Source organism: Mastigoproctus giganteus, chromosome 10 (assembly GCF_048544385.1).
Source record: "Mastigoproctus giganteus isolate SK-2022 chromosome 10, ASM4854438v1, whole genome shotgun sequence".
NCBI classification, from domain to species: Eukaryota; Metazoa; Arthropoda; class Arachnida; order Uropygi; family Thelyphonidae; genus Mastigoproctus; species Mastigoproctus giganteus.
The window spans coordinates 68,557,430-68,582,856 of NC_143584.1; the positions used below are offsets into that span (position 1 = coordinate 68,557,430).

Here is a 25,427-nt window from a genome sequence, read left to right on the forward strand (position 1 = left end):
TTCCAGAAGTGCTGGCAACACCTCTGAAAAAATGTAAGTAATGATTAGCGATTAGGTTGGCAGGGAACTCGTAATGAATAAAGTTATCTCCGACAATGCCAGCCCACATAATGATGCTAAACCCCACTTGGAAATGGGATTGCCAAATGGTGTGAGGATTTTCCACTGACCACATATGGAGATTTGAATATTCTGTCTTGTGTACATGTTGCCTTGCCGGTTAGCAAGGATGTTAACAGGAAAGTCAGGGCTGCTGATACAATTAAGTATCCACAATGAACATTACCCACATACAAGTGAATCTCCTGCTAACAGTGCCTGAACTCTCTGCATATAGTATGCATACAGCCTATGTTCACACAGTGTACACCAGACAAAGGTTTTGGGATGACCTGTTCTTACAGCAACTTTTCATGTACTGATGAAGAGAGAGATCTAATGTCATGATATCCAGCACCTTGTCCTCTGCTTGGGTAGAATATGATCAGGGCTGACCTCAGTTGTGATATCCTTTCACTGTATCCCATTCCCTCAAATTACATTTTAGAGTGTCACCTTGCTGGAAAACGACGCTGGTATTTGGCGGCTACAGCTCTAGCATTTCCTTCACATACTGCTAACATTAATGATCTTTTATTCGCCATATGCATAACAAACTTACTGTTACCACAGCAACTATCTGTTTGTTACATGCCTTACATTTGCATCAGACATTTTATAAAAAATACAGCATGATATAAGTAGTAGTTTGTGCAACAATCTGATTTGCAGAATTCATGATGATCACAAAACACTAGAATTGGAAGTGGTCAATAATCTGTTTAATTGTTTTAAGATTCTTAGCAAAGTTTATTATCTTAGTACTCACATCTAGATCAGTATTGGTTAGGGTTAAATTTACATAAAGGAAAGTAAAGAGAGTAGAAGTAAAAGTTTCCAATTATATTAATAGATTAATTAATTTAAAAACATGTCTCTAGGAAGAGGAAGAAGAAGTGCACCACTTTTTCCTGGTTGTCATTTATAAAATTATGAAGAGATTCGCATGTTTGAAAAATCAAGAGCTGGACGAGAAGCTTTTGACGTTGTCGTCATCAGTTGGTGAATGACATGAGTTGTAAGTGCTGACTATAACGTAGAGACATGTTTTTAAATTAATTAATCTATTAATATAATTGGAAACTTTTACTCTCTTTACTTTCCTTTATGTAAATTTAACCCTAACCAATATGAATCTAGAGGTGAGTACTAAGATAAGCTTTCCTAAGAATCTTAATAGATAATCGACAGTATCTATAGAGTTAAAAGTGGTAAAATGATAGATAAAATTAAAAGATATAAAATATTACAAATTAAAAGCAATAAAACAACCGGAGTTTTCAAAAGCGACCGCCTCTTTTATCAACAGTAAAACTTGACTGTCATGGCACATCCTTAAATAACATCAGGCAAAAGATATAATTAAACTTTTGACCATTATAATGAGAGCATCCTTAAATTCAGATGTCCTTACAAATTGGAGCTGTGAAAATGTATCCGATATTCACAAGGGTAGTTCAAAGGGAGAAGTGGGTAACCACAAACCTGTTGAAGTTTGATCTTAGTGCAAGAGAAAACAATGGGTCAATGATTAAAGAATTAATGCAAGGTCAGCTCGATAGGCATGGAGCCATAAGGCAATCACAGCATGGATTCGTTAAGATAGAACATGCCTGACCAATCTGATCAGTTACTATGAGGTTATCGCAAAGCAATTGGATGTAAAGGATAATTGACATCATATACTGAAATTTCAGTAAAGCCACAAACTTTGATACTGTACTACATGTGCAATTGTTGTATAAATTGAGGCAATGTGGTGCTAGGGACAAGTTACTATTATGGATAATGGAATGTTTAATTAGCAAGAAACAATGAGTCAGGTACAAGAGGGGTCAGTGTTAGGTCCCTTACTATTTTTAATATTTATCAATGATACCAATGTAGATATTTTTTTTATGTCCAAGTCTGAAGATATTAACAAAGATGGGCACAGTAGTTATTGACAGTAATCAGGGTATGCAACTTCAAGATCTAGATGGGCTAAAAAGTGGCAACCTTAGTTGCCACTTTTTCAGCCCATCTACTATTGTGCCATTTCTGTTACCCAAATGCAAGCACTGTATTTGTGTAATGCTAATCTCATAATAACACAGATCCATTAGGTAGCACCAAACTCAAGGTAGTTGATAAGGAAAATATCTAGGAGTAACTATAGGGTCTGACATTTAATTTTCTGAGCAGTGCAAATAAGCTGTTAGAACAGCTCATGCAGATCTGTTAATGAAATACAGGAACTTTGGTAGCATGACCAAATAAATGATATCCCATTGTATAAAGCAATAGTTAGGTTAAGTTACAACTGAAACATTACATGCACATTTGAAAAGAAACCTCACCTGCTGTATATGTGAGAAGGGGGGGGGGAAGAGATGAGCAACAAGAACTAGTTGGTGGCATAAAAGGATATTCTTACCAAGAAAGATTGGGGTTCTGTAAACTGCCATCTCGGGAAACTAGGCATCTGATCTGTGTGGTGACTTAAATGAAGTGTATATAAAGCTTTGAACGGGTTAAGTGAGCTAAATTCTGCAGTTTCCGAAATTTGAATTTGCGCAGGAACTACATCTAGCATGGACTTGTGATGCTAGGTAACACTGCATGCATCCTCTGTGAATTAGTGTGCCACGTGGCATCAGGCTGGATAGAGTTGAAGTCATTGAATATTTATGCACAGTTCTTTGGTGGTGTGTTTCACGTAGTTTGCAATTGTTGCGATGGCTGATGTGAGAGAGCAACGTGCTTGCATCAAGTTTTGCTTCCTTCTTAACAGCAATAGAAACCCATAAGAAGTTGAAACTTCTACTGGTTTAACCATTTTAAAAATGGTCGCATGTCGGCTGATGATGACGATCGCTCTGGGCGTCCGACATCGAGCACCACCCCAGAAAATGTTGCAAAAGTTCAGACGGCAATCTGTGAAGACTGCAGGCGGGCTATCCACAACATTTGTGGCATTGTAGGACTATCGTATGGCATGTGTCAGCAGATTTTGTCAGACGAGTTGAACATGAGAAGGATTGAGGCCAAGTTTGTGCCACGGTTACTGAGTGAAGACCAAAAGCAGCATTGCAAGGAAGTTAGCAGAGATCTTCAAGAATGGGCCAGGAGTGATCAAAACTTCCTTTCTACAGTTGTCACTGGTGACGAGAGTTGGGTATATGGGTATGACCCAGAAACTAAGCAACAATCATCGCCCCAACCGAAGAAAGCCCAAAAAGTGAGTGAGTGAGACGTGAAGTCCATGCTGATCTGTTTTTTGGACATTGAAGGGATTATCCATAAGGAATTCATCCCTCCTGGCCAGACTGTCAATGCAAAGCAAAGCTGACTACTGCAATGTCTTGAGGCAGTTAAGGGAAGCCGTCAGGAAGAAACAGCCAGAGCATGTGCTGCACAAAGAACTGGGACCTTTCTCATGACAATGTGCAGGCCCACACAACTCTTGCTGTGGCGCAGTTTTTGGCATCCAACAATGACAATTGTCCCCACGCCCCTTATTCCCAGACTTAGCCTCCCGTGACTTCTTCCTCTTCCCAAGAATGAAAATCAAGCTGAAGGGTCGAAGATTTGGCAGGGTAAAGGATATCCAAACCGAATCGCAGGAAGTGCTGAACACTACGAAGAAGAAGGACTTTCAGGATGCATTCAAATCATGGTAGGAGCAATGGGATCAGTGTTTACGCTCTTAAGGGGACTACTTTGGAGGTGACAGTGGCAAATAAGACCCAGGGTGTCTAATTTATTTTATAAATACATTTTGGGAACTTTTGGGTAGCACCTCATATTAAGCAAACTAAATTCTGATGGCATCTTTACTTTTTCTTATTTAACATACAAGAGGAACTAAGCATCTGCATGGTGACTTAAATTAAGTGTTTATAAAGCTTTGAAAGGGTTAATTAAACTAAATTCTGATAGCATTACTTTTTCTTATATAATGCATACAAGGAGAAATAAATTTAAATTGAAAAAGGTCAGTTTCAAAATATAGGTACAAATTTTGCATTCATATGTTTATTCCAACACACAGTGGTGTGGAAGCAGATAGTTTGAATAAATTATTGGCAGGGATGGGGAAGAGAAGTGATTTTTTTTTTATTTTTGGCTGGTGGTGTAGAAGCTTTGCTTCCTTAATCAAGTTGTCAATGGTAATACTAATATTATTTTTAATGAAAAAATTTACACAACAAAGGCAAATGAATGCCTTTTTTAACAACTTTCTGTCACAAAATAACCATGCTTTGTTTTTCCTCATCACACAGTGATGAGAAATATATATTTTTATTTATATTACAAACAATATTCTTGTTGACACTGACTAGATAGGAAACGTGACTTAAAAATCTTTAAAGTAGTATGTATCCTTGACTGGCCAAAGCTGTAACATACTGAAATGAAATTTTAGACAGAGTAAAATTAATAAAATGAAGGCTGCCTAAGGAAGAATAAATGGAAATACTTTTGAAAGGCAAAGGAATTCGGCTACAGCCTCGACCCATCTTTGTCGAGGCTGTAGCCCCGACATTACATTAACCCAGTGGTTTTCAACCGGGGTGCCACAACAACATTCCAGGGGTGCACATAATTTGGGTTTAAGTTACTTAAACTTATTATTTTTTTAATTGATATGTTTATTTCATTATAAAATGGTGTATAGTAACTTTTTAATTTTCTTTTGATTTCTTTGTGATCTATAATTAATGTTTACTAGTATCTCTATATAAAGAATAAAATTATTATATATTGTATATATATATATAATTTGTACTTATAAATGTAATTTTTATAATTATATTATTGTAATAACTATAATATAACATATATATTTTTTAATATTTTATATCTTATATCTGTGTGTATTTTATACAGAGAGAGAATCGGATCTAACAGGCAGAAAATTGAGTAGTTGAGTAGGGGTGCCACAAAATAAAATAAATTACTCGGTGGGTGCCATTATTAAAAAAAAAGTTCAAAACCACTGCATTAACTAGTAAGCAAACACAATACAGACCAGCAAAGCACCCAAAGCTGCAGAAAATGCACAAAGAGAATATAAATTAGCATTAAGCTTACATATAATTAGATGAATTGTAGGATTCCTTAAGGTACCAATTTAATTGACTTAATAAATGGAAGCAATAGCTTACATATAATGCAAGAAAGCAAGCTTATGCAGCATCAGCAAAAAAAAAAAAAAAAGTCCCATTTCACCCCTCCATTCATTCCAAATGCCTGTCCAGCTCAGACTTAGATTTATTTAGGCTATCAACTTCCACAACAAAAGATGGAAGTGTGTTCCATCAATCAACTACCCATTGGCTAAAGGCAAATTTCCACACGTCTATTGTACAACTGTCTTTCCTCAATTTGAATCTGTGGCCCCTCAGGTTCTTAATCTGAGCAAGAGGAAGAATCCCATCAGCATTCAGCTTGCTCAACCCATTCAAGGGTTGAGCAAGCTGAATGCTGATGGGATTCTTCCTCTATATCCAAAATTCCTAAATATCCAAAGACATCAGGGTAAAATATTTTAAATTTCAAACTTGAAATAATAAAAGGCTACCCCATAACTATAAAGTATGAATAGATAAATATTTATCTGTTCATACTTTGTAGTTATGGGGATAGCCTTTCCCCTTGTAACATCCACCCTGTATTTCCGCTTGCAACCTCCCCTTAAAAAAGATAAAGGCATCAGCAGCCAAATTCCTTCTTTTTTTTAAGGTTTCTAAGGTAAGAATTTCCATTTATTCTACATTAGGAAAACTTCTTTTTATTCATTTTATTCTCTCTAAATATTCATTTCAGTATGTGAAGGCTTTAGTCAATCAAGGAGACATATCATCTCACTGACATTTCATAGTTTTCACTTTTAAAAATTTTCTTTCATTCATTCTAGTTTTTCATTTTTTGAAACCCTAAACCTGCAAAGAGACAAACCATTTCACTGGTCAGATTTCCTATCAGGTCAGTGTTAATAAGAATGTTGTTTTCATTTCACTATATTTATATTGGCGCCTCCGTAGCCAGGTGGGAAGGAGCAGCAGTGCATAGCACACGCTTCTTGATTAGACCGGGGTTCGAGCCCGTCACCACCAAAGTACGGAGGATGCGGAAAGGTCAAGGAATGACCACCGCATATCCCGGAGCAATATGGCCTTAGTTGCTAATGCTCCTAAAAAAAAAAAAAAAAAAAACTATATTTATTTATTTACAAGTAGTGATGATTTATATGTAATGGTGATTTATGTGAAGATATTAACGTGCAGTGATGATTCACTATTCAAAAATTTTAAAAGGTAAGACTTACTTATAATAAGTGCTGTTATTATAGAACTCCTGCATGCTCTCTGCTTCTATCGTTGCTGATGATATGATAAGCCTCAGATCTTTTCTTTTGTTCACAATTTTCTTTAAAAGCCCTAATAATATATCTGTGTACAGAGTGCGTTCATGTGCTTCATCTATCATAATTACAGAATAGGATCTTAGAAGAGGATCAGCCATCGTTTCTCTAATCAATATACCTTCGGTCATATACTAAAATTGAACAATTTACTATAATCAGCAACTGAAGCTACATAAAAAGAAAATTCCATACAGATCCATGAAAAATAAACAAACTAAATATTTTAAGTTCACTTTATAAAATACTATAACTTTTAAATCAAACATTTCAATAATGTGTTGAGTGAATGCATAGATGAAGATTAACTTAAATGTTCATAGAGTTGTAATACTTTTAGACTACACAAGTTTGAGTTACTGGGATACCTTTGTAAATAATTTAAACTATAAAGGCGGAGATATGCACGGAAAATGGCTGAGAACAGAAATTTCAACTGAACTATATCTTGGTTCAGAACAGATACAGAAACAGTAAGAACAACTGTCGTGCATACCCAGAATCAGACATATATTCTGATCATAATATTGTGATAACTGATGAACAATTAATGTTGATATTAATTAATGTGTCGTCTGATGTGGAACGCCATACGTCTTAGTGTGCAGCACATCATCATGTGGGATATGGTTCTCGCAATTCCCATATTGTGTTGCAATGACAACTGTTGATCAGTGACCTGCCAATGAATCCATACAATGCACTACACCCTTTGCTCTATGACCATGCATATTGCGTAATCGTTTACAATTCTGTACGCAGAAGGCAATTTGACGAGATTCCCCTCGGAACCTTGTAAACCCAATATGGGCAAGTGAGCAACTGACAAGACATGCCGTTTTTGAAATGGAAACACCAGACCCAGCAAATCCCACAATCTTGCTCTTTTCAAACTCTGATATCTATACTATGACCCATAACTGCTACTTTATCACTTTCACAACCAGATGCAAGTTATAACTACTCTAGCAGTGATAATTTGCATCTACAAAGCTGTTTGGTTTTTTATACTGCAAACTATGTGGCATAATCCATTAAGGATAGGGTGGTCCACTTGATATCAATGGTTTGACTGTTGATGATCCTGCTCAGATAGCTGACAAACTGAATGAGTATTTTGAATCTACATTCACACATGAGGAATTCTGTAGGGAAGTGAAGAACAGAAGCTTATTAAACTCTAAAATGGAGCTAAATGATTATGTAATAACTGAGAGCAAAATGAAATTAAACATAAGAAAGGCACCTGGGGTGGATGGGATCTATCCAGTTTTTTGGAGGCAGCAAAGGAAATAAGCAAATCCTTAGCCATAATTATGACAGACAGCAACATTGGACTCAGGGGAGTTCCACACGGACAAGAGACATGCAAATGTATCTCCAATTCACAAAGGGGGATCAAAGGGTGACATGAGTAATTACAGACCTATTAGTTTAACTTCTGTTCCGGGGAAATTAATGGAGTCACTAGTTAAAGAAGCATTGCAGGTTTATCTAGACAAGACTGTGGTAATAATTCAGACACAGCATGGGTTTGCTAAGGGAGAGTTTTGTCTGACCAATCTGATTGGATACCATGATGTGATCACAAAAGAACTGGATGCAAAAAATAATTCTGATATCTTATACTTCGATTTCAGGAAAGCTTTTGATACTGTTGCACATGGATGATTACTGTACAGATTAGAGCAGCTTGGCATTAAGGGCAAGTTGCTACAATAGATAAAAGAATGGTTGTATGGGAGAAAACAAAGTGGTAATAATTGGACGCTGCTCTTTGGGGACTAATGCTATTAGTGGACTACCCCCCAGGATTTGGTATTGGGCCCATTGTTGTTATGTATAGTTTATCAATGATACCTGATACTAATGAAAGTATATCAGGCTTAATGTCAAAATTTGCAGATGATACAAAGGTTGGCTGGGTTGTTAATGACAGTAAGGGTAGTATGCTACTGCAACAGGATCTAGAAGAGTTGGGCAGATGGGCTGAGGAGTGGCAACTGAAGTTTAACATTGACAAATGCAAAGTGCTGCATATGGGTAGCAGTAAACCCAGAGAAATGTACCAACTGTGTGAGACTACACTCAGGTTAGTGGAGAATGAAAAAGACCTCGGGTTAATTGTGCAGTCAGATATGAAGTTTTCTGAGCAGTGTAGACAAGCTGCCAGAGCAGGTCATGGGGTCTTGTTAATGATATGCAGGAATCTTGCAAGCATGGATAAGGAGGTGATTATGCCCCTTGTATAAGGCAATGCTTATGCCATGCCTTGAATACTGCGTACAGGCCTGGAGGCCTCATTTTAGGAAGGATGTAGAGTTGCTAGAACAAGTACAGAGAAGGACTAGATTGGTGAGGGGGACAATGGGGTGCTCTTACTAAGAAAGGCTTAAGTTCTACAAATTGCAGCATCTGGAGATTAGGTACCTGCAAGGTGATCTGACTGAAGTGTATAAGGCCTTGAATGGTTTGAGCAGACTCGATGCTGATGGGATTCTTCCTCTTGCTCAAATGACAAAACCTGAGGGAGCATAAACTCAAACTGACGAAAGGCAGTTGTAGAATAGATATGCAGAAATTTGCTTTTAGCGGGTAGTTGAGTGCTGGAACAAACTTCCATCTGTCGTGGAAGTTGTTAGCTTAAATAAATTCAAGGAAGAAGTGGACAAACTTCTGGAGCAAATGGATGAGTGAAATGGGAAGTGGTTTTTTTGACTGATGCTATATAAGCTTGCTTTCTTAGATCATTTTGCTAATTTCCCCCAAATCCAGAGATGCCCTCACACAGTTAACCTTAATGGTTCAATGCACTCTCTTGCCACCTCCCTCAAAATAAATGGGTATAGACCATAGGTTCCCAAACTGGGTGGTACCGCCCCCCCATTGGGTGCTGAAGCCTTCTAGGGGGGGCGATAGTGGGTTCAGAAGCAATTGGGGGGCGTTCAGGCAGTCTAGGGGTCGAGGAGATAAAAATACGGATAACCGTATTTTTATCTCCTCGACTGGGTCCAGTGGACCCAGTTCAAAGGCCAACTAATAAATTCTATAATTTTTATTCTATGGATACAGCTGAAATTCGCTATAGATGAAGCCAGAACTGTTTTCTTCGATTTTCCCACTTCAATTTTCAAAATCTATTGAATTTCACGCAAATGAGAAAAATGTGACATCAAGTGTGTATTTTTTTAGGCCTTTTTCTGTTATTTTTCTAAACCCACCCTAATTAGCCTAGAGCCTTTGAAATGCAACAACGCGAGCTACTGTGAGTTGACATAAGAAGCAATAAAGCGAAACAGTAGCAACAATTGTTTTTGAAAGGCGAACAGATCGTATTTCCTTTCTTCAACATGTATTGCTCCTACGAACAGAAAATCAGGGAAATTCATCTTTTAGAAACAAGAAAAACTGGTATAAAACTGATAACACTGCAATGGCATTTGATAAAAAAAAAGTTTGCTTTATTGTAATTGTTTTTAGTAAACAATATTGGAACAGCAGTTTCTTGGGTTTGATCTTCTAACGAAATTTCGAGAAAATATTTCTATTTGTAGCTGCGTTATAACCTTCGAAAACTGGTGTGCAAAAGAAGAAAAAAAAATCATCTGCTATGAATAACGAATTGTTTCTTGAAATGTGTATTCTTCACAAAACTGCAATATTTTCTAACAGTACAAAGCTAACAGATTGCGACTAATGGCTGCTGAAAAGGTATTCTTAAAAGATATTTGCTTGTTACGCTTTGATGTCATTGCAAAGGGAGAAATTCTGTTTTATTACAGAAGCCAAATAAATTCACTATCCACGGTCATAATGCTGTTCTGAACTGCAATAATCAGATAAACCCCGCTAAAAAATAGATTTTCTCCCCATCACTTCTCTTGCTTTGCTGTGGTTTTTTGCGAGCAATTTCACACAATCAAGTCAGTGACTGCTAAATGCGATGCAGTTTCTTGTATTCACTCTCTCAATTTCGGGATCTCTGACCGTGTGGTCATCCTGGAGTATAAACAGAAAATTTGTTAAAGGACGACTACTGATGATTTTACTGACTGGAAGGAAGTGTCCACAACTGTACAAGGTGGTCACTCAAAGGAGAGTAACTGTAGTCATTTGTATTCAAGGACAAGCTATACAGCGATGTTTGAAATGTATAATGCAGTTCACTGGCTAATATTTCCAGGGGGATTATTGCAAAATATTGTTCCGAAAAACAATTACAATAAAGCAAAGAGGGTTTTTTATCGAATGCACACCGGACAAAAATTGGACTAATCTGAACTTAGGCATCCTACGATGAAGCTGACTTATTAGAACTTTAGTATCTGTTGTGAAACTGAATGCAATAAAGAAATACTTTCGAATCCGCGATGAAATTGACTTACTAGAACTTCAGCATCTGTGATGAAAGTTACAGTTGTGGACCTTTGACAATCTCCTGGCCTTCCTCCCACCAAAAGAGTATTTTTATTTCTTTCTCTCTGTCTCTTTCCCTTAGGGTCGGACTAGAAAAGGTGAACTCCCTCCCCTAAGGAGTTTTTTCCCCCCAAGTGAATGAAAGGAAGTGGAAATTTCAGGAAAATGAACCCCATTTTCCTTCATTCGGCAAACAGCAGCTCTGTCAGCACAAGAGAAGTTAAATTACATTTGCAGCTCAGAATGGAATTCAAGCAAGCAAACATATGACACTTTATGGTGAATTTTTCTGGTGCGTGTGTGTGTGTGTGTGTGTGTGTGTGTGTGTGTGTGTGTGTGTGTGTGTGTGTGTGTGTGTGTGTGTGTGTGTGTGATAATGAAAATTCAATTTTTTCCTCAAATTTTTTGATGGTATCAAATGCATATAAAACAATCCGTTGCTCGTAGCATATATATATATATATGCTAAAAAAAAATATATATATATATATATATATATTTTTTTTTTTTTTCTCCCCCGTTTGTACACCAGGTAAGATGCATGCAAAGTTCCTTCGAAATCAGTTTTCAAAGTTTATAACGCAGCTATAATAAAAAGATTTTCTTGAAATCTTTTTATTATAGCTATATATCTTCAAATATACATCCATGAAACTGCTGTTCCGATTTAGTCCTCTAGAAACAAATATAATAAAGCGAACTTTTTTTTTTTTATGAAATGCACATTGTAGTGATCAGTTTTACAACAGTTTTTTTTTTCCCTCCCGTTTCCAGTATGGCTTCCAATAGATGAATTTTCTATATTTTTTGTTAGTAGATACAATACATACTGAAGAAAGGAAATGCGATATTTTTGTTTTTCAAAACCAATTCGTTGCAATTCTTTCGTACAACAATTACGAAAAGCAGTAAAGCAAACTGTTGTGAGAGAGCCATGCAAAATAGTGTTCGCAAGTAATGAGGCTCAACTGTTTGTTTTCCACGAAAATTGTTTAGAGTTTTATTTTCTCCTTGGATCATCTTGGTAACGCTAATGACGTAAGCTTGACCAGTCAATTATATCTCCGTGTCTGTTGATTCGTTTGAGACAGATTAGGCGCAAATTTTAAACTAATGCCGTAGCGCGTTTCATCTTCAAAGCTTCCAAGGCCGTTTTGCCAACGTAATAATTCATAAATTGATATGTGATCGTACATTTTTGCTGTTTAGGAATAAGTTTCATTATTTTTTGTGTGCTTTGCCAACAATCATCAGTCAAAAGTGTGAGAGATAAGTGGAGTCATACAAAGTGTAAATTAAATCTTTTATTTTGTGAATATTGTTGCAAATTTTATTACTTCATTATGTCTGAATCTAAGAAGAAATGTCGACAGTACGGTATTGAGTATTTGAAATATGGCTTTATTCAGTCTCCTACAAACCAATTATTACCTATGTGCTTGATTTGCCAAAAAGTATTTTCAAATGAAGCAATGAAGCCTTCTAGGCTACAAGAGCATTTGACTAAAATGCATGCTGGCGAAAAGGATAAAGATTTATCCTATTTTCAAGTACTAGAAGAAAAATATTTTAAACGTCCAACTATATCAAAACTTTTTGCGTCGTCCACTAAACAAGACAATGATGGATTACAAGCTTCTTATAATATTTCATTATTAATCGCAAAAGCGGGAAAACCACACACAATTGGTGAAGAATTAATCTTGCCGGCAGTAAAAGAAGTAATAAACACTGTGCTTCATAAGCCAGTGTCAGATAGCATCAGGAAAATTCCTTTGAGCAATAATTCAGTGCAAAGAGGAATCGATGAAATGGCTGAAGACATTGAAAAATCATTGTGCAATTATTTGAAGACATGCCAATTTTCCATTCAACTCGATGAATCAACTCTCCCAAATAATGAAGCACTACTCTTATCATACGTACAATTCATAAAAGAAGAAAAGGTTTGTCAAGAATTATTATTTGCTAAAAATTTGGAAGCGGATACAAAGGGAGAATCTATATTTAATACCATGAATAAGTTTTTTCAAGAGAAAGACATTCCTATTTGTAATATTTTGTCTGCTGCTACTGATGGTGCTCCAGCAATGACAGGGCGCCACTAGGGTTTCATAGCGCATTTGAAACAAGCAGTACTAAATATACTCGCTATACATTGTGTTCTTCATCATCAACATTTGTTTGCAAAGAATTTAAGTGAACGCCTACATACGTCACTCCATTGCGTTATTAGAGCAGTCAACAAGATTAGAAGCAATTCACTGAGTGACAGATTGTTTAGCCAACTTTGTAGTGAAAACGATGAAGATTTCAATCGTTTGCTGCTTCACACAGAAGTTCGTTGGCTTTCAAAAGGTATTTGTCTGAATCGATTTTACAACTGGTTTGATTCAGTACTAGAGTTCCTAGAAAACAGAAATGACGGATTGCGTGCCAACCTGATTACATCCAAAAATGACATCGCTTATTTTACAGACCTCTATAAAATATTTAATGAAGTCAATCTACAATTACTAGGTGATGAATGGAATTTAATTAAAACAAAAAACGTTATTGCCGTTTTTGTGGGGAAACTTCTTCTGTTCAAGCAGAATCTAGGCCGAGGGGAATATAGCCACTTTTCAAATTTATCAGCAGTGTCTCTCAAAAAGGAAGATTTACTTACATACTGCCAACACTTGGAGGTTCTCCATGCTGATTTCAATGAGCGATTCAAGGATATTCTAAACATGAATATACCAAATTGGGTTCTAGATCCTTTCTCACATGTAAACACAGCAAGATCATCAAATTTAGAAGAGGAACTCATAGAACTCACAACAAATGAAGAACTAAAAATAAAATTCAAAAGTGGATACCAAGGGTTCTGGCTTCAGAAATCAATACCGACACTGTACCCTGGATTATGGGAAATAATGCAGAAATTGTTAATTGCATTTCCATCTTCTTATTTGGCTCAGCGTGAGTTTAGTGCTGTAGTGAATTTACTATCTAAGAAAAGGAACCGATTGCATATAACTGAGCGTGGCGATTTACGACTGTTTTTAATGAAAGTTGAACCCAATATTAACAAACTTTTAAAAATGCATTAGGCTCATCCTTCACATTAATTTGTTATTTTTTCTTTGTATTTTTACTTTGTAAGTTCGAAATAAACAATTTTCTAATACATTTGATGGTGTTTTAATTATTACAATAAGATTCTTACAATCTCCTAATATGTATTCCGAATTTTCATATTTAAACCATTTTCATTGTATGAAACTTCACATTAATTTGTTATTTTTGCTTTGTATTTGTAAGTTCGAAATAAACAATTTTGTAATATATTTGATGGTGTTTTAATTATTACAATAAGATTCTTACTAATGCATTTGCAATCTCTTAATATGTATTCCAAATTTTCATATTTAAACCATTGTATGAAACTGTGCATAATGTTATTCGAGCATACACTTTACAATCTTTACATATGGGCTATGTTTCATCAAAATCTGTATAGCAATAACTGTGTTCAAGATGAAGCACATATTGGCCACTACTTTTTCAATAATTTAACGGCATAAGCAGCAATGTATCATTAGTTGCTATTTACGTCGAAAATATCAAACAGCTTGAATGCGGAAAACTGTTATAATGGGGGGGGGGGCGTTACAAAATTTATGTCTTGCAAAGTGGGCGGTGGCCCGAAAAAGTTTGGGAACCTATGGTATAGACCATTAACTCCATGAGCCTCGTTTTCCTTTAGGATTGAAAGTTTTCTAATATATAATCTTCTGCAATTTCAATATTGCTAACTTCATGCTTCCACCTTCACTCACACAGTTTCCTCACTATGAAAGGCCTTTCTTCTGTAAATATCAATGAAAAGCCTGGCCAATTTTTCTGTAATATCAGCTGTGCTACTTTCACGATTACACAAGGGTCCCAATCTGATTCATTTTTCTCACTTTAGTATTCACATACATGAAAATCCTTGTCCTCCTTCTTTGCTCTCTTAGCCAGCAATTTCTCATAATCTGCCTTTGCCAAACTAAACCTTTCTGTAATACCATTACAGATCAACTTGTAGCAGCTATAGGTTTCGGTGCTTTTTGTAACTTTGTAACTGTCCCATACCATCTTTTTTGATCTATCAGACTGACCAGCTCACTAGTCATCCATCTTGGCATCCTCCTGGTGTTATATTTTCTTAATAGTACATATACTTTCAAGGTTTCTGTGACTACAGCTTTAAAGGTATATCATAATTCTAATGTATTTTCACTCTGAGTGAAATTTCCCCAGTAGGTAGAGGCTGTGTAACATCTTAAGTTATCATAATCGCCTTTTCTGAAATTAAAACCCAATCCTTTGCCTTTAACAACTGCTACCTCTCTCCTCATCATCCAACTTATAACTCTAGCTAATGAGTCCTGCACTGTCAGTCCGATTACATCAGCTAGTTCATGGTTCTACTTTTTTCCCTAACATGCTAATACAAATAGCAATCAACCAGTTGATTTAAAAATTAGGTCCCCCATGATAAGTCTCTCTCTCTCTCTCTCTCTCTCTCTCTCTCTCTCTCTCTTAGTTGATCCAATCAAATTAGAGGCAATTGAAATCACCCATAATGAAGCATTCATACTTGCTCACCCATTCCATTTGCCTGTTGAGGCGCTCATTATAATCTTCACAGTCTTCTGGTTTGTAGATTACTCTCACTCTCATCATACCTTTGCTTCCAACTAACCTACACCACAAAGATTCTATACTTCTGAATGTGCAAAAGCATTTGTCACACTTAGGCTGCTTTTGATAAGAAGCATGAACATCACCCTTTCTGTTTTCCCTATCCTTCCTAAATATATTGTATACACCATAATGAAACTCATCATCCCCTATTTCAGGGTGGCATCATGTTTCCATCAAACCTATTGTGTCAGCATTAATTTGTCCTAACCATAAGCTTGAATTCACTCATTTTATTGATGAAACTATATAACATAGTTAAAAGTGTCTTGTATAGTTAACTATCCTGACACAATCCTTGAAGTTATTTAAGGTTGTTTCCAAAGCATTAGATTCCCTATGATTCTAAACATCACTACCCCCAGAACTTCTTGCAATATCAGCTGTTTTGGAAACAAGCAAGAATCTACTGAGATGAGTGAAAGTGCTACTCTAGCCCATATCTATATTACTTCTGTTTCCCTGAACCCTTAAGGTATCCTCAATGATACTGGCAAAAACTCTTACACCACTTTGTTCAAATGTATCCCATCTCTACAAAATAGATTCTTTCTACCTACAAGACTGATTATTATCACAGATAATAATCACACTGATAATAATCAAGTCTTGAGTGACTCTGCAATCCACAAGGCTTTCCATAAATAGTCTGTCCTATCATGCCTGGGCAGAATTACAGAAACATAACATTCTGACCTAACTCATAACATTGTTTCAGCCTGGTCCTATATTTTTGAAAGTATCAGTGCTAGCATTGGAAGGTGACTCTACAAGGAACAAAACATCTTCTGAACAACCTGAAAGCATATGGGATTCTTTAAAAAACTGTCTTACACAGAGTTGATAATGTGCCTGTTGAGACATAAAAACTGGAGTAGTAGCAAGGCATTGAGAAAAGCTTATTACCACTTATTGGTGGTAATAAGCTGTCCTTGTCATCTTATTAATTTGTGGACTGAAAAGGAAGAAACATGCCTTCCTGTTAAAGTAGATGAACACTTAATAGACATTCAGTACTACTATCTCCAGAGAAATGTGGTAAAAGAACACACAGATTTGAACAATTTCAACTTATGCATATGTTAAGTTGAAATTTGAATAATTTCAACTTAACCACTGAATTAAAAATGATTTAAGCATCTATGTACACGTTGGCCAACTTCAATTAAATATGCAAACAGACTGGTACAACAGTGGCAACTTTTGAAAAATCTATTTAAATAAGTTAGAAGTGGTAAGAAAATCCATGCAAGCACTTTTCAGGGTTACCAAATTGAAAAGTATAACAAGCAATCTAAAAGAGTTTTGAAAGAAGATAAATTAATGAACCCCCCAAGAAAATGAACTGAGCTGCAAACTTCTAGTAAAAGTCATCCTAAACAGGCTAAGCAAACTAGGCATGTTCTAGGCAAATTCTAAGCATGTTACAGTCACTAGTGCAGAAAGTCTATTCACACATTTCTCTCTTCTAGCTTGAATAAGGCAGTCTGCTTCTTTTAAATGTTACCAATGTTTTAAAATCTGAACACAGTTCTTCAATCCAACATACCTCATATCCATGTACTGAGGTCATTACTTTTAGATATGTTGAAGAATGTAATGTGTAACTTATTTTACAAACAATTTTCAATCTTCATCTTGCATTTTGATTACTATAACAGACCAAAGCAGAATTGTTCTGACAAAAGACATTGCCATTTGTAAAAATGCCTATTGTTCTGACAATAGGCATTTCTACCAACAAGATTGTGGAAAGTCTAAAACAACAGAATATAATTTTGTTCTTTTGCTCAGTGAGGAAGTACTTCATGGCTGCATGTGACCACAGGGTGCACAAGCTCCCATTCAAAAATGCCATTCTTATATAGGGTGTATTACCAAGGTACCACAAATTTTGCAGAACCTCGGAGGATCATTACATGCCTCGGAGGTGTATGTGACATTGGCTAAGATAAGAAGGGCTTTAGGAGAAATAATGTCTAAAGATTCAAGTAAAATAACAAAACCAGCGTCTAATAGAATTTACTGTCTCTGAGCTGACATGGAGGCAGTGACCACAGCTTTGGTTGTGGACAATGAGTGCCTTAAGGTACGTGCTAGGGATCTGGGGGAGAGTGCTTCTCAGATAAAAGAAATGTTAGATTGCCAAACTGAACTTCATAAGAAGTCTTATGCAGAGGTAGTGCGGCAGGATCTCAAGTTGGTTGATTGTGTTGTCAACCAGAATAAACCAAGATCCAAACGGAGGACTGACAGTGCAAGTCAGGATAGATCTTTATCAGTTCCTAGAGGTGTGGCTGTTCCTCAGAATCTAATTATTTTTAGGCCTACTGAGGACTCTTCCTTGAGTTCGAGTCAGGATATACAGCAGAAGGTGACACATGTCATTAAGCGTAACCACAAGAAGATGAAAGTAAAACGTATCTGTCTCCTTAGGAATAGGGTGATCCTTGTGGAAACCACAAATTCGGTGGATGCTAATAGGATCTATTCTGCTTCTGCTTTGAAAGAGATAGGCCTTACAATGGAGAAACCTCGGTTATCTGATCCAACAGTGTTAATATATGGTGTCCCTCATGAATAATGCTAAGGAGGAAATACTTGATGATCTTTTCGTTAAAAACTTAAAAGACTATGGTTTCTCGCAGGATGAAGTTAAAGACGAGGTGACTTTCAGATTTAGTTCTGGATTGGGTGCAAAGATTAATTGGGTAGTTGGATTCAGTCCTCGCATGATGCAGTATATTTTAGATAAGTGTAAAGTGTGTTTGGGGTCAAACGGCACCAGGGGTTTCCCCCATCTCTGCGTAGTTCACATTGTCATGTGATACAGTACGCTGTAAAGGCCAGAGATTTAAAAGTGTATGGATATTGTACATGAGTAGTGTAGTATACCATTGTTGTTCTGGCCATTTAGCCGCCAGGCCTCTGCTGAGGCCAGACGTTGCCCACACTTCGCCCCGTGGAGGCAGACCAGGTACACCAATATTTGAAATAAGTACTCTGGCAGGTCCTGCCACCTTGTTTCCTGAGATTTCAGTGGCCAGGACCTAAAAAAAAAAAAAAAAAAAAAATGATAAATAAAAAGAATTAAAAATAAAAATAACTAAGTAAAAATAAAAGATTTGAGAGGTGATCGCGTGGTGGCTGTGCTAGAATTGTGAAGCCGAAAATTGTGGGCAAATCTAATTTAGCTGTAATTAAGTTTGGATGTGTGGGGCTTTCGCTTGCGTGCAGGTAGAGTGGGAGGGAGACTGAAGGCTGGGGGGGGGGCAACAGACAGAAGAATGGAGTCGATAGGGAGGGAGGTGACTCCAAGATTTTGATAGCGATAGAATCTATATAGAATTTACATCACACAGATTCCATAAGTTTACGATTGTAAACAAGTGTTTCCGTTGTTTGGGATATGGTCACTCAGCACAATTTTTTGTTTGCATAAGGCACTGTGTGGACACTGTGCAGAGGGTGGTCATATCTATGGAGATTGTCCCCCATAAAGAAGACTCTCCAAAATGTATCAACTGCAAGAGACGTGGTAGAGATTACAATCATTCTGTAAGGGATGTCAAGTGTCCAGAATACTTAAAAGCAGTACAACTTACGGACAGCAGAACCAAACATGAGTGATAATGGTTCAAATTCAGCAACAGTGTTGGCCGATAAGAATCCAATTTTAGGTAATATTATATATGAGGGGATAAAAGTTCTTCAGATAAATGGTCGGCGCTGCAGAGTGGCAATGGATGAGATTAGAATAACAGCATTTGAAAATAATTTTGATATTATTTGCATACAGGAACCCTTTCATTCTTTGCAGGTAGGGGGTGGGCCCACAAAGTTATGGGCCTTGTCATACTTTCCCACCTCAGCAAGGATTATTCATTCGCTTGACAAACCTCCAAAAAGTGCCATAGTTGTTATAAATAATGATCTGGTTGTTACCAACATTACAGGTCTGTGCACGGACACTGTGACCTGTATAATGATTTCTACACCTTTCATAAATTTTTACATTGCATCTGTTTACTGTCCACCTAGTGAAGACATACAATTGACTCTCCATCGTTTGGACAATATATGTACTAATTTCGCTTCTAAAAATCTTATAATAACAGCGGATCTAAATGCCAAATCCAACTTCTGGCACAGTGGTTTTACTGACCCTAGAAGATTAGCTCTCGAGGATTTAATTTCATCCTACAACTTAAATGTGCAAGACTTATCTGACAAGCCGTTCACATTCTCTACTGTGAACGGCGAATCAAACATAGATGTCACTCTTACCACGATTAAAACAGATGAAATTCTAACTGACTGGGATGTTATTCCAAACCTTGTGCATAGCGAATACCATGCTATTGTATTTGGTTTGAAGCCTCGACAGCAATATAATGATTCACAGCCACATGATCTTAAACGTTTCTCAATGAATACCATTAAATGGAACAAATTCAGAGATTACCTTCTCACTATTTTCTGTGTGTTATGTTATGTTATTTGGTTTTTAGGAGCATTAGCAACTAAGGCCATATTGCTCCGGGGAATATGTGGTGGTCATTCCCTTGACCTTTCCACATCCTCCGTATTTGGTGGTGACGGGCTCGAACCCCAGTCTAATCAAGAAGCGTGTGCTACGCACTGCTGCACCTTCCCACCTGGCTACGGAGGCACCCCTCACTATTTTCTCTGAAGACGTTGTAGATAGTTTAAACGCTATGACGGCAATGAAATTTACAAATTTCGTCCAGACCCACCTGTATTTGGCAATGGAGTACTCAGGAAAGCAGACAAGAAGAACTTCTGTTCCTTGGTGGTCTTCAGACTTAAGTAACCTGTGAAAGCAAGTTCAACAGGCTAGAAAAGAATTCCAGCAACATAGGCATCTTTCTGCCGAGGATGTTCGAACCTTCAGGGAAGCTTACAGTACTCTAGGGAAAAAGTATCAAAAGGCAATTTCCAACTCAAAAGAAAGTTGTTGGAAAATTTTTGTAATGGATATAGGAAATAAAGAACTGTGGGTTTGCTTTACCGGATATTAAGGGACAAAATGGCTTGCGGAGATGTTTATAACACAGTTAAAGTAGATGGTCAAGAGACTCAAGACTGGATGTCTACGCTGGATTCCATAATTAACAACCTATTCCCCATAGATATAACGGATCTAGATTCGCCTGAACAAATGCAAATACGTCATGTTAATGAAAAGTATGAAGGACCATCAGACATTGAACCCTTTTCACTCCTGGATTTGGGCTCTACCGTGGCAAAGCTCGATGGTAACAAATGCCCTGGTATTGACCTGATTGAGAACACAGTCAGTTAAATTTTGTGAATTTTTTTCAACACATTCTTTTAAATTTGATGAATAAGTGTTTACTAGAAGGAATATTTCCTCGTCAATGGAAAATAGCTCTACTAAAGAAACTGCACAAGCCTGAGAAATTAATATCAGATCCACAGGCCTACAGACCAATTTCGCTTTTAGCAAACCTGGGGAAATTGTTGGAGCGAATGCTAGAAGATCATCAGTTATGTTCAGAAGCACAATACGGCTTCAAGAAAGGACGGTCGCCTGAAGATGCTATAAATCTTCTGACCAACTATGTGTCCAACTCACCTGCTAAAAACTTTCAGGGTACATTTGACACTTTAGTAGTAGTAGTAGTAGTAGTGGCATGTGATGCAAGAAAACAAATGTATGAGCTTATGCAGCATCAACCAACAAAAAAAAAAAAAAAAAAAATCACACCATTCTCTCCAAATGCCTGTCCAGTTCCTCCTTAAATTTATTCAACCTATCAACTTCCACAACAACAGATGGAAGTTTGTTCCAGCAATTAACCACCCGCTGGCTAAAGGCAAATTTCCCACATCTATTCTACATCTGTCTTTTCTTAATTTGAATTTATGCCCCCTTAGGTTCTTAATCTGAACAAGTGGAAGGATCCCATCAGAATTCAGCATGCTCAACCCATTCAAGGCCTTACATACCACAATCAGATCACCGTGCAGGTGCCTAGTCTCCAGCCACTGCAATTTGCAGAACTTCAGCCTCTCTTGATAAGAGGATCCCTTCATTCCCCTCACCAATCTTGTTGCCCTTCTCTGTACACACTTCTCTCTACATCCTTCCTAAAATGAGGCCTCCAGACCTGTACGCAGTACTCAAGGCGTGGCCTGACCATTGCCTTAGACAGAGGGATAATCACCTCCTTTTCCCTGCTAGCAAAATTCCTATATATCATTGACAAAACCCCATGACCTGCCCTGGCAGCCTGTCTGCATTGCTCAGAAAAGTTCATATCTGCCTGCACAATTACTCTCAGGTCTTTTTCATTTTCTACCACCTTAAGTGTAGTACCACACAGTTGGTATGTTTCTCTGGGGTTACTTCTACCCATATGCAGTACTTTGTTTGTCAAGGTTAAACTTCAGTTGCCACTTCTTAGCCCATCTGCCCAAATTATCTAGATCCTGTTGCAGTAGCACGCTGCCATTACTGTCATTAACAACCCTGCCAACCTTTGTATCATCTGCAAACTTCGACATTAAGCCTGATATACCTTCATCAATATCATTGATAAATATACAAAACAACAGTGGACCTAACACTGAACCCTGTGGGACACCACTAATAACATTAGTCCAAGAAGAGCAGCACCCATTGATTACCACCCTCTGTCTTCTCCCACTTAACCATCCTTTTATCCATTGTAGCAACTTACCCTTAATACCATTCAGCTCCAATTTGTACAATAGTCTTTCATGCGCAACAGTGTCAAAAGCTTTCCTGAAATCCAAATATATGATATCAAAATTATTTTTTGCATCCAGTTCCTTTGTAACCACATCATAATATCTTATCAAATTTGTCAGACAAGACTTTCCCTTAACAAACCCATGCTGTGTCTCTGAATTATTGCTGCATTCTTGTCTACATGATCCTGCAATGCATCTTTAACCAGTGACTCCATTATTTTACCCGGAACAGAAGTTAAACTAACTGGTCTCTAATTAATCATGTCACACTTCGATCCCCCTTTGTGAATTGGGGATACATTTGCACATCTCCAGTCCGTGGGAACCTCCCCTGAGTCCAAGGATGCTCTCATAATTATGGCTAGGGGTTTGCTTAGTTGCTTTGCCGCCTCCTTTAATATAACTGGATAGATCCCATCCACCCCAGGTGCTTTTCTTACGTTTAACTTCAACAATTTCTCTTCCACTTTGCTCTCAGTTATTACAAAATCATTAAGTATCTTGCTACAATTTGATAACCTTCTGCCATTTTCAAACCTTAATAATTCCTCACGTGTGAATGTAGATGCAAAATACTCATTCAGTTTGTTTGCTATCTGAGCAGGATCATCAACAGTAGAACCATCGATACCAAGTGGACCAATCAGATTCATCCCCTTCCTTTTAGAATTTATATAAGTAAAGAAATCCTTGCTGTTTTTCTTAGCATCTTTTGCCAAGGATTTCTCGTAATCTGCCTTCGCCTGCCGAACCTCCTTTGTCACCTGATTACAGATTAACTTATATCTGCAAAAGGCTTCTGAGTCGCTTGATAATTTATATGCATCCCATGCATTTTTCTTCTCTGTTACGAGTCTCATTAGTTCATTTGACAACCATTTAGGCCTAAACCTTGAACAATATTTCTTAATAGGTATGAAACTTTTAGTAGCTTCCACAATTAATTCCTTGAATGCTTCCCACTTAGAATTTACTGTTGGTAACATCGTCAGTTGATCCCACTGTACAGAATTTAAAAACTGTCGGAGACCACTGTACTCGCCTTTACGGAAGCAAAAACCCTCTCCTTTACCCCTGATGGTAATTAAATCTTTAAGTAAATCCCACGTCAGTACACTGTGATCACTGCCACCTAGTGGTTCTTTTATCTGCAAATTCCTAATACATGAATGATCACTGCTGATAACCAGATCAAGAGTATTACTTTCTCTGGTTGCCTCTCGAACATGCTGCTGCAGAAAACAATCATCCAATAAATCCACAAAAGTCTGACTAGTGTGTGAGTGCCCAACACACAAGTTCCAGTCAATATCTGGGAAGTTAAAATCCCCCATTATAAGACATTCCGATTTACTAGCCCACTCTATTTCTCTGTACAATTGTTCATTGTACTCATTCAAGTCATTAGGCCTATAACACACTCCTACTCTTATTTTTGCTTTCGCAGTGCTTATGTCACACCAAACTGACTCAAGTGCACTGTTCATCTATATCACCTGGATACACTTCTTTTGATTTTATGTTTTTCTTTATTAACAGCATAACACCTCCTCCTTTCCTATCCTGTCTATTCTTTCTGTACACATTGTACTCCCCAAATTCCAGTTCGGCATTCCTTATATCTGTGTGACACCGCGTCTCTGATATCCCAACAATATCCGCCTTTGATGTCTTGACCAACACTTCAAATTCATCAAATTTATTTACTATACTTCTAGCATTGGTATACATGCAAGTATACATGCACCTATTCTTAGTTTTAGTTACTCTAACACATCCCATATACCCACCTGTTTCACGATGACTGCCATCCGTCCCTGAAACCCCCAACACCCCTCGCTCCAGGTCGCTACTTATTCTAATAGAAGTTGTGCAAGAATCACCTTCACTTTCCTACTTTATGGTGGGAAAGTGCCCTCAGGAGCTTGAGATCCGCAGAGTGTGATGCATATATCTACAGTGTTATGCAATCATACTTTAGCGACAGACATATTAAGGTGGTGGCAAAACATCTTACGTACTGGGCTCAGATTTCAAGAGGATGCCCCCAAGGATCAGTGTTGGGACCTCTCCTCTGGAACGCTGTGCTGGATCAATGGTTTAATGCGGGAACACAATGGTATCAATAAGATAGCCTATGCGGATGATTTGGTGATTGTTGCTGATGGAAACACAAGGAGAATAATTGAAGAGAAAATACAGCCTATCTTGGATGACTCGATGTCATTTACTACAGTCAACAAACTGAAAATATCCCCCAGTAAAACCAGTTTTATGACTTTTAAGAACCATTTTAGCCACAACAGACTGCCCAGAATCCGACTAAATAATACCCAAATACCATATGTATCCCAAACTAAGTATTTGGGAATCATCTTAGATGACAAACTCAGTTTTTAGCCTCATGTGTCAAAACTCAGAGACAAAATCTGTTTTTTCACAGCCTCAGTTATCAGAGTCTCAAGGAAAGAGTGGGGATTATCAAAGAAAACCTTGAACCTTTACTATAAAACCATATTTTTGCCCATTATATCATATGCAGCAAGTGTTTGGTACAAACACTTGCTGCATATGATATAATGCAAAAATATCAAAGGAAGTGAAACAGAAATATCAAAGGAAGTGAAACAGAAACTTATTTCCACACAAAGATCAGTTCTTTTGACGATCAATAATATTCCAAGGACTGTTTCAAACAATGCCCTCCAAATACTTGGCGGTACGATTCCTGTAGATTTATATATTGCTTTTCGGGGTTTGATTTACTACCTAAAAAAGGACAGTCTAAGACAATGCTTGGAATTACGATTGACCCAGCCAGCGACTTTAAAAGGGAGAAGAAAGGGCTTTGGAAGGAATTTACTGTTGTCTGGCAAAAAAGATGGGATGAGAGTGGTATTTGGGCTTGTAACAAGAAAGTATATTGCACAAGTGGAATTCTCAACAACCCCTGGAGTTATTTCGTGGTTTAGACCTTTATGACAACTTCTTATCTGCTATCAGGGCA

General features: G+C 37.3%; 1 protein-coding gene across 3 annotated transcripts in view; it reads right to left on the reverse strand.

Annotated features, from left to right (window-relative positions):
* The window catches only part of LOC150079071 (putative ATP-dependent RNA helicase DHX35), a 427,459-nt gene that overhangs the window by 267,645 nt on the left and 134,387 nt on the right, over window positions 1-25,427 (reverse strand). For all 3 annotated transcript variants that reach the window (XM_090383587.1, XM_090383586.1, XM_090383585.1), the window contains exon 6: window positions 6,413-6,642. In XM_090383587.1, the coding sequence (XP_090239713.1) occupies window positions 6,413-6,642 (230 nt within the window). The remainder of the gene's footprint in view (window positions 1-6,412; window positions 6,643-25,427) is intronic.